This window comes from Poecilia mexicana, unplaced genomic scaffold, assembly GCF_051168715.1.
Source record: "Poecilia mexicana isolate PSO_F unplaced genomic scaffold, ASM5116871v1 scaffold_6, whole genome shotgun sequence".
Taxonomy (NCBI): Eukaryota; Metazoa; Chordata; class Actinopteri; order Cyprinodontiformes; family Poeciliidae; genus Poecilia; species Poecilia mexicana.
The window spans coordinates 5,397,932-5,411,630 of NW_028263375.1; the positions used below are offsets into that span (position 1 = coordinate 5,397,932).

At 39.4% G+C, this 13,699-nt stretch overlaps 1 protein-coding gene across 2 annotated transcripts in view; it reads right to left on the reverse strand.

Annotated features, from left to right (window-relative positions):
- The window catches only part of hipk2 (homeodomain interacting protein kinase 2), a 94,528-nt gene that overhangs the window by 66,762 nt on the left and 14,067 nt on the right, over nt 1-13,699 (reverse strand). For both annotated transcript variants that reach the window (XM_088006121.1, XM_015005069.2), the window contains exon 2: nt 4,932-6,060. In XM_088006121.1, coding sequence (XP_087862247.1) covers nt 4,932-6,060 — 1,129 coding nt within the window. The remainder of the gene's footprint in view (nt 1-4,931; nt 6,061-13,699) is intronic.

Consider the following 13,699-nt stretch of genomic DNA (forward strand, 5'->3'; position numbering starts at 1 on the left):
ATATTAACAATATATTTATTATATATTCTGTTATTGAATCTGAACTGAGAGAAGATGAAACAAATTTACAGGCAAAGGCCTCAACTGCAAAATGTATGTATTTTGTAAAGTTTCTGTTTAATTACTGCAATAAAGATGTTTTTTCAGCAGATGGCCTTTTTTGTGTCCGTATATTCAAATAATCGATTACTAACTTAGTTGACAATTATTTCAATAATCAATTAATCATGATTAATGTGATTAATCATTTCAATCCTGACCTCAACGTGCTTCTGTTTCATCTTGCAATTTTAAATAGTTTCGACTTCAAAACTATTAAAATGTTTCCCACTATGGTTTAAAGAGGAAGGAACGGGATTTGATTATGTTGCTGCTCACTGACTGTCAGCTGCCTGAAACAGGACGCTGCACTGTCCTGTTGCCAACTACAAATAAATAAAATAATGTGACAAACACACAGCAGAGGTCATGACTGCCACGGCGCCAACTGTGCAGAGCAGAAAAACTGACATTTTTCTTCACGACAAACCGGTTTGTTTGTTCAGTGCTTTTAAAAATCACAGAGGATCACGGTTTGCAAACCAAACCGGCGCCACCTGGTTTCAGTTTCGGGTCGTGTTGTTGTAAAACTGCAGTTTGAAAGTGAAGCAACCGACTCCAGGTTGATTACGCACAAACTGAACAGCTAAGCCTCTTATTTTTGTGCTCGTCTATTGAGAGAAGAACATCAGGAGGATTCTGCACTAAGTATAACTAAACTACAACTAAATTTAGCAGATATTTACTTCTGGAGGTTCGCTTAAACCTATGCATGAAAAGCTGGATAATAAATTTGAAAACACCTGCTATTGATTAACTGTTTTAATCTATAGCAGCAGAAGGAATAATTGGTGCCTTTCTGTTCAGATAATCGCACATATAATGGCATAAACAGCTTAAAACAAACTGGTGTGTTTACATTAAGGTTATACCATGAGAATATCATACCAGTTTTGTTAAAAATAAATATTAACATCATTGAATTTGAGGCTTAATTTGTTCTAGTAACATCCATTCATTTCATCCTGTATAAAAATCCTTCCTTGTGTAAGCGTCTGTTCGTTTATTAGGCTCGGATTAGATCATTGATTTAACTCCTTTGGGTTGTTCTTTGAACTTCTAAATCTATTTCAGCTAAATTAAATAATAGCTTATGTAAACACTCAGTTCATTTAAGTTCGTTTGGATTAGTTAATTGATTAAACTGCTTGTGGGAATTGTTTCAATCTGTGAGTCTATGTTATCTTTGTGAAAATTGTCTGGTCATTAAAATCAAAGGCAACGACTGACTGAACTAAAGGAGGATTGCTTTGAGTTTTTAAAATGTCAGTTCTTAATGTGCAGAGTATATTTGCTCAAACGACTCTTAATTATAAGAGAAAATATTGCATGTAAAAAAATCCATGAAGTCATGATTCCCAAACTGGTTGCATTTAGTGGTATGAATTATTTTTTTTCAAGATAAATTCCAACAAATTGACTCATCAAAAGCAAAAACTAACTGAAGCCAACAACAGCAAATCCAGAGAACCACTTTATATGCAAGGCAATCAGTCCTATTTTAAAGATTTACATTTTTACTTTCTGGGTAAGAATGGAGTCATAACTAAATTACATCCTCCAAAAAATAATGAGGTAGAATTATTAAGGAGGGTTTTTCTTTCTTTTATTGCTTTCAAAACAAACCAACTACAGTTCCAAAGCAAATAAGTACAAGTTCTTCATTTATTACTGGTCCAAAAGTCTTTGTATCAACAGGTAATTTTTTATAGGAGCAGACAGAAGTCGCAGGCGAGGTACCTCAGGGTTCAACCCTGGGACTCCTTTCATTTAATATCCACTGCTAACTCAGTTCAAGTAATAAGATTAGTTACCAGTAAGATGTCACCAGGTAACCTGAACCATCAAAGCAGAGATGCTTTCAGCAAGTCAGTATGTGGAGGTGCCATAACTTTCTCCAGCTGAATAGAAACAAAACTGAAGTTGATACTGAAGAGGAACGATCAAGAATCAGCATCACAAGCTTCAGTTTCTACAGCTGGAAACTAGTGATCAGGCCTGGACCTTCAGAGTCACATAAAGACAATTACAAAGTCAGCCTTCTATCAAATGAAGAAAATTTCCAGAATTAAAGGACTAATGTCCCAACAAGATCTAGAGAAACTCATCTATGATTTAAATAGAAAGAAAGAAATCATGTATGCTTTACATTTTTGTGCTGGTTTTACACATATCTCTACTAAATGTTACCATAGTGTGAGAACTGCAGGTTTATGGAGGTGATAATTGTCAGAAACATGTTAAGAACCACCTGCATGGAGGATGGCTTTAGCTTCAGAAAGAGGAGAAGGGAGGGAAAGGATGAATGATGGAGGTGAAAAAGCAAACATTATAATCCACTAACACCTGACAGACCTCCAGAGCAAATATACACACATCACTTTTTCAGTTCGAAGCAGAATTTCAGTTTAACTAATTACAGCTTGACTACAACCTTTGACCTCAGATGTAGCCATGTTACATTTTTTAAGATTTTTTTTTGTTCAACAATAAACTAAGCAAGAAATATTTTATTTAAACAAAGAAAATTTTTAGTGGAAAAAGAAGATGAAAATCACTGTAGATCCAAAACTTCCTTATTGAAAGAAAGGAAACCACTTTAGGCATATATTTCAGGCTCAACTGAAGAAAATTTAAAAAGGTTAGTCTATTATCAGTAATAGAAGCAGGATTTATTTGGAAAAGCTTTAAACCTCATTCAGAGGCCACACAAAATCAGTCCAATGGCCTGGAAATGGCTCCCAAACCACACTTTGGACAACCCTGCTTTTGAGGACATCAAAGTGACTCATGAACATCCGAAACAACCAAACGATTCTTCACAGACTCTTCCAGCAGAAAGAAGCACAAAGCCGAGCTGAAGAGCAACACCTGGCAGTTGTGTGTGTGCGTGTGTGCATATGTGTGCGAGCGTGTGTGTGTGTGTGTGTGTGTGTCATGCAACAGCTCACACACACCTGCTCTTCCATCAAAGCCAGAACCACACCTGAGCCCCAAACTATCTACTATCTTAACTCTGGCTTTGCTCAAACCGAAACAAAGTTTTTCTGTAGGTAGAAACATGAATTGGGAGAGGGATGCCGGGTTTTCCCAGAGTGTCATCTGGTTCTGGTGCCGGCCCCGCTGGTGTGGATTACAAACACATATAACGGGAGAACTCAGCCTGACCCCTCGACTCTGTCCCTGGGGAAACGGGAGCTCCTCTGTGGTGGGGGCCGGCTATCTAAAGGCAGGAGGGCAAATATATGCGTATTAGCGCTCTTCTTCTTCTTCTTCTATGAAGGAGTTTATCTGGGATCCTTTCAGTTCTCCTCTACTGCAAACAGGAAGCCCGTTTTTAACACAAACTTCTCTCTGGAACCAAACAAAGTCACTGCTTCATAAATTCCCTGTGGTCTGCTGCGTCTTTACGAGAGGCTGAGCGAGACGTGAGAAAGCTGAGCAGGACTTCCATAATCATCAAAGTAGCACCAAAACATGCTTGTTTTATCTCATTAAACACAATAAGCAGCTGGCCACTTTACAAGCCTTTGAGTTTTACTGGCCTGCTCAGGATTAAATAAGGGTTTAACAAACGCAGTAAATATGAGGAAAACACAAAGCTGGAATGTGGAGACGATTTAAGCAGCAGCAGCGATTCTAGATGGTTATTAATCAGCCCAACAATGAAAACATTCCCATTAAACAAAAAACAATATACACGCAACCATGAGGAAGAAATGAACTAACATTTCTTCTTTTCTGCATCTTCTCCAGATAGATTTAGAACTTCATTGTTTTTACTCCATGCAAAAGTGTTCGCACCCCCGGGACCTTTTCAACAGCTTGGATTTTTAGTTAGAAACAAAGCAATGCTTATTTTGGAAAAAGAGAAAAAATATCTGAAAAGTGTGGCATACCATATATTAATATTCACCTTTATCTGAAGGTACATGCCACCTGTTTTGCACAACTGGTGATTTCTCAGGATTTTTCTTTGACTAGGCCGTTGTAACCATCCTGCTAGAAGGTGAAACTCCACCCAATTTCAGGACTTACACACTTTGCAGAATTATACTCTAATCTGAGTAGAGCATCTTCTTGAGTACAGACATGGATTATTATGGTTCTCAATAATTCATCAATGTTCAGACAACTCAGATTGTTAAAGTGCTTGACCGAAGAGGCCTTCACAGATCAGCTGGATTTACGCTGGTAATCAGTCATGGGCCAATGCGCTAACAGCGTAGCTAATTTCTCGCTTAGCGCTTCAGCAGTTTTGCTAACTTTGAAAGCTTTCTGAACGCTTAACGTTCCTCTAAATAAATTTTTATCAATACATTTTAAAGCACTCATCTGCTTGGCTGTTTTGTAAACATTCAGTTGATTAAATTGGAAATCTGTGTTGAAGGTTTGATTATAGATTGTTAAGAACCAATTCATCAAGTAGTTAGGCATTTATATTCATGCTCTTATTTTGAAGTTTGTTTAACACGTGCCAAAATGGCTATAGCTAGTGCCTTAGCGTTAGTTTCCACTAAGTAACAGCATATTATTTAGTGGAAGCTATATTCTATACCAACGTATTATTAATATGTTGGTACACTGCTTTAGTTAGCATAGCTAACTTTTTAGCTGAGCATTAATAACACAGATTTTATGAATTCTGACTGAAATCAGATCCACTGAGCATCAGAGCAAAGCAAACAGTTTGTCTGAATACTTTGTGTTGCTCTATAATGTAAAAGCCCAATAAAATACAAATACTTGTGTGACAAAGGCTGAGAAAGCTTCAGTACCATGAATACCTTTGGGAGGCAGCGTATCTCAGAGCAGGTCTCTGAGGCTCTTACCTGTAGTATCTGCTCTGCAGGTAGGTGGAGCACACCGCTTTGGACACGTGGCTGGCTGAACCAAAGTCAATGACTTTGACCCTGTAGGGCTGACGCGAAGGATCCACCAGCATGATGTTCTCCGGCTTCAGGTCGGCGTGGATCAGCCCCAGGCTCTTCAGCTTCATCAGCGCCGTGGCGACCTGCTGGAGCACCGGTCTGATGTACTTGAGCGGCAGCGGGCTGAACTTGTTCTGCTTGAGGAAGTCATACAGGTTCTGCTCCAACATCTCAAACACCAGGCACGTATGGTTCTTGTGCTGGAAGCACTCGTAGGCTCTCACAAAGTTGTAGTCGTCTGCGCTCTCTGTGCTGAGGCGCGCCAGGATGCTGACCTCGATCTGGCCCTGCCGCGCGTACGATGGGTGGTTTTTTAGGATCTTGATGGCCACTATCTCATTGGTTCCCCTCTTCCAACACTTCACCACCTGGCCGAAGGTTCCCCTCCCCAAGAACTCCAAGACTTCGTAGGTGTTGGTCATGGAGCAGAGCACCTCGTGCTGCACCAGCTGGTAGTCGCCCTCATTGTTGGAGCCGCTGTTCTTGGACGTCGCCGTGGAGGTGGCGGTGGCCGCCGTGGCCGCCGTGGCTCCGCTGGTTCCGCCGTTCTGGATCATGGGTGGGCCGTGCTCCTCAATGATTTGCACGCTGCTGTTGTTTTCGAGCTCTTCACTCTTGCGCTTAAGCCCGCATCGCTGGTAGGTGTCCAGGAGGCTCACCGTACTGCGCCGCGTCAGGTTGTGGACTCCGCCGCCGCCTCCGCTGCCGCTACCGCCGCTGCTGTCTCCACTGCTGCTGCCCAGCAGAGAGCCGACGGCCCCCGAGGTGCTGCTGGCCGAGGCGACCACGATGTGGCCGGCGCTGGCCGGGAAGATCAGGGTCTGCTCGTAGGGCAGGGAGGAGCCGCTGAGGCCTAGAGGAGCGCCGCCAGTGGCCGACACGTTCTTGCTGCTGTTGTAGACTTTGCTATGCGTGCCGTACCCTGTCATATCCCAGTTACAGCTCTGCTCCACCTTCAGTTTCTTTACGCTAAAGAAGGCACTTGACTGGAGAGTGTGAGGGGAGAACACTTGCACTTGCGAGGCCATACCTGCAAAAAGAGGGGAAAGAAAATGAAAGTGTAGAAGTTAGGAATCTGAAACAGGAGCAGCAGCTAAGAGCTTTAAATAAAAACAGCTTGAGGTCGGAGCAGGTCACTGGAACACAGAAATATTCATTTATTTCAAACAAATCAATAAAACAACAAAATCAAAAAGAGAATAAATCTTCTAACTCCCACCCCACTACTGTTTTTCACTCTTAGGTCAAAATACATGCACCAAATTCTTACATTGGAAAGCATAATTTTATATGATATATATTTTCTGCATAGAAGCAGAATTCAGCTTCTATGCACCATAAATCTGGAACAAACTTCCAGAAAACTGAAAAACTGAGTGGCTTTGAATTAAGAACCCACCGTTGCTTTTGATTAATAATCTATGAAACACTGACCAACACATATGATATGTGTTGATGATTTTGATGATGGCACTCGACAAAATGTAATGTTTGTCTCTGGTTTCTCAGTTTTGTTGGTTTTTCTAGTGTTTTTATGATGTTAAGCATTTTAAGATGCCTTGTTGCTGAAATGTGCTACGCAAATAAACTTGATATATAAATATTTATGTATTTAACTGAATCTTCCAAAGCATCAAAGTCATATAAAAATACTTGACACTCGAAGTATTTAAACCCCTTTAAAATGTTAATTTATCAACACAAAGAGCAGATAAATTACTTTTACCAAATTATTAGCAAACAATCTGAAAAGTGTGGCAAGCATTTCTGTTCAACCTTTTGTACAAAAACAAAACACAAACCTTGCATTATTTCCCTTATGCTTCACCATTTTTTCAACATGTTCACAAGAAGCTCTTACTAAGATTCATATAATACTGGCATTTGTAAGTGAAAAAACACAATACTGAGTCAGGAAGTTCTTCAGATTGCTCAGCTGCTTTAAGAAGTAAGCAGATTTAAATTACATATTGCTCATGCAAACCACCGGGTCATGCAGAGGAAATGCCTTTTCCCCTTTGTTCCCATCTGCAGACGTGTGAAAACTACAAGAGCAGCTTTTTATTGGACATTCCACTGAAGCTCAGCAACACAAAATAAAACCAGAAAAAACAGGTTTGACAAATGCAGCTTTGAAGGAATCATGTTTTCCTGATCCTCCCCAACCCTGCAGAGGCAATTATTGGTACACAATTACTCACTTAAGAGGAGGTGGAGAAAGAAACTATAAAAACAAGAAGAAGGGCCACTGAACTCCTGCACAAGCAAGAGATCCTGAAAACAGCAAAACAAAAGCAGAAGCGAGCAGCGAGGCTGAACTCCTGGGAACGAGTTGCCTCAGAATAAGCAAAAGCTTCTCCAAGCAAACTGCTGCCCAAAATAGTCCCTTCCTTTATCTCACTCTGTTTTCTGCAAACAGACTCCTTTGTAACACAGAAATTATTATTACAACACAAAAACGATTATCCAAGGATTCAACTTGGAGACCTGAAATGAAGAGTTTCTCCCCTGTTCCCACAATACTCAGGTAAAAAGCCTTCAAACTCTGTTTTCTGGAGGTGAAATTAGCTGCTGGGAACCTTTTTTGTTTTCAAAAATAATTAAACAGCCATAGTTCTTCCAAAATAGGACAACAGTTGTATTAGTTGGGCTCCATTGTGCCGCCAGAGGAGGTCATTTTCAGCCTTTCACTGTTGATGATGATTAATTGAGCAGGAAGCTGCTGCCCTCCTCTACACTTTGATTCAATTGTTTTATTTTGCCACTGCTGACCTCTCTTCTTCCTGCATTTTGAATTTTTTATTTATAGTTTGGCCCACACTGCAAAAAACATTTGCACCAAGTATTTTTCTAGTGCAAAACTAACTTACAGGTAACTTTCCAGCAAGTTATAGGAGTTTGTTTAAAGTCAAAAATTATTTAATATTGGTGAAAAAGTTCTAGTTCCACTTACAACATGTGAAAAAAGTATTGTTATAAGTAAAAAAAAATAAAAATCTGCTGGTGGAACTAGTACTTTTTAAAATCAATATTAAAGCATTAACTTAAAACGAGCTCCTTTATCTTGCTGAAGTTACTTGAAAGTTCATATTTCTCATAGATTTTAGAAAAGAAAATGTTTAGACAGCAAAAGTTGGATGCCTCATATTGAATATATTAGAAATAAAATAGGAATATTGCTGAAAATAAAATATTTAATAAATATTTTCTTGGTAAGTAACCAAGAAAAGGCTTCTTGGTTATGTCCTGCTTGTCATTTTGCTCAGAAATATGAGGAAATGCAAATAAAACAACATATTAGATAACATATTAGATAAACAACATATTAGTTACAAAAAAAGGTATTAGGCTTATAAATAAAGTGCGATCTCATGAACCAACTGATAAACGTTTTATTCAAAGTAATAATTTAAAATTTAGTGACAAAAATACTAGAAATAATGCATAAAGCTTTGAAGTAATCTTTCTGGAATTTAGAAACTATTAAAATTAAGACAGAGTAAATATAATTCATGAGGTTTGTTAATATTTGAACATGATAAAGAGAAAAGTAAAGTGTTTCTGTTATTGGTGTGAAAATGTGGAATGAATTCAAAGATGAACTCAAATTATCTGCTTTTTGGTGAGCTTTAAGAGCCCTAAAATACAGAATTATAAATTATATTTTATTTACCAAAATAAAGTGAATCTGAATCAAATTTACTAAGATATTTACACCAGCATATTTGAAAAGAATTTGTATTTTTGCAGTTTGACTCCAGCCGTTAGTGGTTATCAGGACTGAAGGCGCTTTAAATTAGACCTTCTTCTTCCTGCTTTCTGTCGGTTCTTTCCGTGAAATCGACACGTCTGCGCAGCGCCGTCTGACTCTTCCAGAGAAGCAGTGAAGAACGTCCGCAAGGCTATTAGGGTCAAGGCTCTCTGCTAATCACATAAGCCCTGAAGGCCAGATGTCACTCCTTGGATTACCAATTCCTGCGCCTGGACTTTAACGCTAAAAATAATTTGAATGATGGTTTGCGTCAGAGAACGGTGTGACTGAGCGCGCCGGCAGGATAATCGCAGGCGCAGAGTGACGGACGGCCGGTGTGGAAACTGCCGGGGTGATTATGGATGGCTCTGGTTTTATGAGGCTAGCCAATCTTTGCACACAAATTCCTGCTCAGCTCTGGTCACTCATTGACCCGCGGTCAAAGAGATGCTTGCCTATTCAGGTGCAATGAACTGTGGCCGATACGTGTCAAATTAAACAGAAATAGAAAGCAAGTCAATGCAAGTAGGTTTACATTAAAATATATGAAAACAGAATAAAGAATAAAATAAAAATACTGTACAGCAGAGGTGTCAAACTCTTTCATTTCAGGAAACATCAAGATCAAAAATGTCTTTAAAGAGCAGGTTGTGGCAGAAAGTATTGATAAAAACCATCAAGAATTTCTTGAAGTAGCAGTATTGCATATTTTGAAGGCACATAGTTTGATTTTATAGCACAATCAAGTAACTATGTTACCTTCAGTTATTATAAAAATATGAAATATGACAATAAACAAATTTGACTTTGTAATTTAACACCTTGAAATTGGACCTCTGTCTCTTTAAGAAACCCGTGCTCTTTCTGAAACTCCACCTTCAGGAAATCATCATAACATGGGTCTTTTATTAACCCTTTAGCAACATTTTTACCAGCTGAGAAGAAACTCGCATACTGAGCTGTTCCGAGGAGTGTTTGCTAATTGCTGCTAGCTAGTCTGAAGGAGCTGAGTGGCAGAAGCTCAGAAGCATGCACACTGCAGGACAGCTTTATGGCTATCCTGCAGCCATAAAGCAAAATATTGAAGGAATTGAAAAAAATTACACAAAAAAGACAGAATCCTAAATAACTTATTTAGACAGTTTATTAGTATAAAAAAATTGATTTCGATGTTAGCTATCAACCGCCAAATTCTCCAGAAACAAAACAAACTCACAGAAAACTGCAAAACAGCCGAAACACTGAGTACATTTATATCCGGACTAAAGCCCACCGGCTTAGAGTTGCTTTTGAAACATAATATAATGTGTAATGATGACACTTGACAATTACTGTCTACGACTTTGTATTTTTTTGTGTGTTGTTAAGATATAAAGCACTTTGAACTGCCTTGTTGCTGAAATGTGCTATAAAAATAAACTTGACTGAAACTTGATTGATTGAGTTCCATTTTAAGATGTGTAAAAACTGAAAACAACAGTGGAAATGCATGTAAACACTTACTGGGAACATTTATGGTTATAAAGTTTTACATCTACTGAGAGGAAGGATCTCCTAAAATGCTCCTTTGTGCACATCGTATGCAACAGTCTGTCACTGAAGGAGCTCCACAGAGTTCTTCAGTCTCTGTCCACTTGTTTTTGGTTGAGGTGCCATTGGTCAGTCGATTTGAAATTTTCCCCCACAATAAAAGAAAATGCTCATGACTGAACTGGAAATCCAGCTTTGAGAGAAAAGCTGAAGGTTTCCGAATCAGCAGCAGCTTGAAAGCCTGGTGCAGAACACAGATAAGTAATTAAATGAACCAACCGTAAGAGGTCAGATGGGTGGAATGTTATCTCATGACAACATTCACAGGCAACAATGGGACCAATTATAGTTTGTTGGGAATGGAGCTCCAGTTCTCATGAATCCATCTTCACCGAACTTACAGTTCCAACATATTTATGATCTCAAACCCTCCGTGCGATCTGAAATCTATGCTTGAATTTCTGAACTCCAAAGATCCATTGTTGCACTTTTACAATGTTGGAACGCCTTCAGTAGCCAAGGCTTTCCATTTAGCATACCTAAAGGAGCATTGTGAGTCCCACACACTGCAATTAAGCATACCAGAGAGGCAGTTCGCTGCGTTGAGAAGCAGCATGTTGAAATGATAATAGTCAATGTTTTCAGAGAGATTACTTCTCTGTCAGGGGTTGGTTAATCTTCTTTTTGGGGAGGATCAGCGTGGAGTGTAAGGGTGAGGGAGGGGAGGAGAACGGAGACGAAGAGGGAGGTCATGAATGGCCGCTGACGGCTTCTGTTTGCTGTCTTTTATTAAACTCGTCTATATTAAGTTCCTGACAGCGAGAGCAGCACTGAGGACAGCTTCAGACGCCACTAAATATGCAAAGTGAACAGAAATAGTCATAAAAATGAACAAAATAGTCTAAAAGATCAGAGCAATTTACAGTTTAAAAAGCAGAACGATGCATAACTGTTTCACCGGAGGAACTGTTCGATGTTCGGTCGACAACCAGAGATCGAATGTAGGAACATCAGAAATCACCTGGGAGACGCCAGACTCCAGTCTGTTCAGTGTCTCCAGGCTTAGATATATTTAAACAACTTCTTGAGGCTTAATGGCTCCTGACACCAGAGGAAATACTCTGATGACCCCGTCTCTCTTACTGGACGTCAGAGCGTCATCAGGCTTTGGAGGAAAAGGGGGTTGGTCCAAAACGTTGGGTAATGAAATGACTTCTGACTGTCTAGACAAAGCATTATCTCACCCTTTGCTCCTGTTTTCATGCACGCTTTGCTTTCTGCACCGTAAAGCCTAAAGAGAACCGACCCAGATCTCACCTGATGCACACTGTGAGCATTTTAACACTTGCAGAATATGTATGGGGGAATTTTAGTGCCATAATCCAAGAGCAGAAAGCAGTCTGAAAGCAGGTTTTCATGTCTTTTGCTCTCAAAACTTGTAATACTTTGCTTACAGTTTTATTTTGAAAGCCAGACTTCATGTCTTTCTTCTCAAAGCTTCTCCTCGCACACAGACATAGTCTCTGGATTATGGCAGAAAAATAAATAAATATATATGTGTGTGTGTGTGTGTGTGTGTGTGTGTGTGTGTGTGTGTGTGTGTGTGTGTGTGTGTGTGTGTGTGTGTGTGTGTGTGTGTGTGTGTGTGTCTGCTGATATTGCAAAGATAAAAAAAAATAAACGAAGCAGACCTAATAGTTGCTGAGCCCTGATGATAGAAAGGGAACAGATGGAAAGTATAAAATGTATAAATTAGAGCTGCACTGCCTGCAGTTTGCTGATCGATCAACAGTCTTTAAAAATCAGACTATTCTGGTTGTGGCTGATATTGATTTTCTTTCTGAAAAGTCGCTAAATATAGTGACAAGTTGTTCAGCTGTAGACAGTGGAGTGATACTGCTAGACGTGACCGGGTGGGCGGGACGGCTGTGGGCGATAGAAGTTTTATCACAATATTTTGTGATAACGACAAATGTGACAATAAGAAATATTTATTACTTATTTTATAGGTAACTGTATGCCAGCAATCAGCCTCACAAAACATATCCATCTGTGAAAAGATTCTTCAGGGCAAAAAGTGATTTGAATCACTGAACAAACAGCAAATTGTTCATTTATTTGAGTTTGTTCAGGACAACATCAGGATTAGCACACAGAAATCATTTTGGGAAAGTCGACTTATGTCATGTTTCAGTGTTTCCACAGAACTGGACATCATAAAGTAACTTTGTTTATCAACACAAAACATAAAATTTGGATGTTTTCAAAATAAAACCCAGAAACCTTGAACACTTCAGCAAAAAACGGTTTTGGCTAGCTCTGCCTCAATGTAAGGCACTTTTCCTCACTTTCTTCTTCTACTACTCTCCAATTTGAATTATTTCAACTCTTAACTTCATGAAGCTCCACCCGGTCCGGCGTTCTGTTTGGCTGGAGGAGGGAATCGATTAATGCTGCCATTAACTAATCGTTCTTTCTCCTGCTCTTAACTTTTTACTTTTCATGAACGCAGAAAGTTCTCCTGGTTCGGTTCTTCAGTTCAGTTTGCATTTCTGTTTTCTCAAAGCTCAGGTCATTCGTAGCGGACGGCTGCTTGTACTAAGCCAGGTTCTGGTTCTGGTTCTGAAGGATGTTTCTTCCTGTTAAAGGGGATTTTTTCTCTCCACTGTCACCACATGCTTGCTGGATTTGAGGCTGTACAGTCAATGACTCAATCATTTTAATAATAAACTGAACTTAATGAACTAAATGTATTTGTGATTGAATTGACTATTTTGTTAAACGACTTGTTGAGAATTAATGCAGGAAAATAAGCTGAATTTAATTTAATTAAATGAGTCACCGTGTGATTAACATTTTTAAAAAAAAGTCTTTATTTTTGTGGTGAAAAGTATGAGATGTCGCCTTTCAGCTCCCTTTCCAGTGAGTTCCTCCAAAACAACAGTGCTTCTACTTTATCTCTAAATCTTGTGTCTCAGTTAAATCAAGCATTTCCACAGGTAGAGAAAACGCTTTAAGGAGACAGAAGTCATTTGTAAGGAGGAACGTTTTGTCCATAATGAACAGCTCAGTCCTGTCTGTCCTCTGGAAGGGAGCTGCAGTTACCCGCTGCAAACTCCCTCCTTCTCTCTCTTCTCTGGAGGCTAATATTGACCATCCTGACTGCTTTTTTAGCTCTTTCATCACTGCTTGTTTATGGGGCAATGCATCAGACATGCTGGTGAGAAACTGTCATGCAAGCTGCTGCTCTTTGCTCTACTTGGATCCGTCTTTCTATTCGTTCTTTTGCAAAAAGAAGCAACCGAGTGGTAAATTTGAGTTTAAGCACGGCTCCTGTTAGCTGTAAATGTGACACTCCCCTAACTCTCCCCATTCCTGGAATCAAACA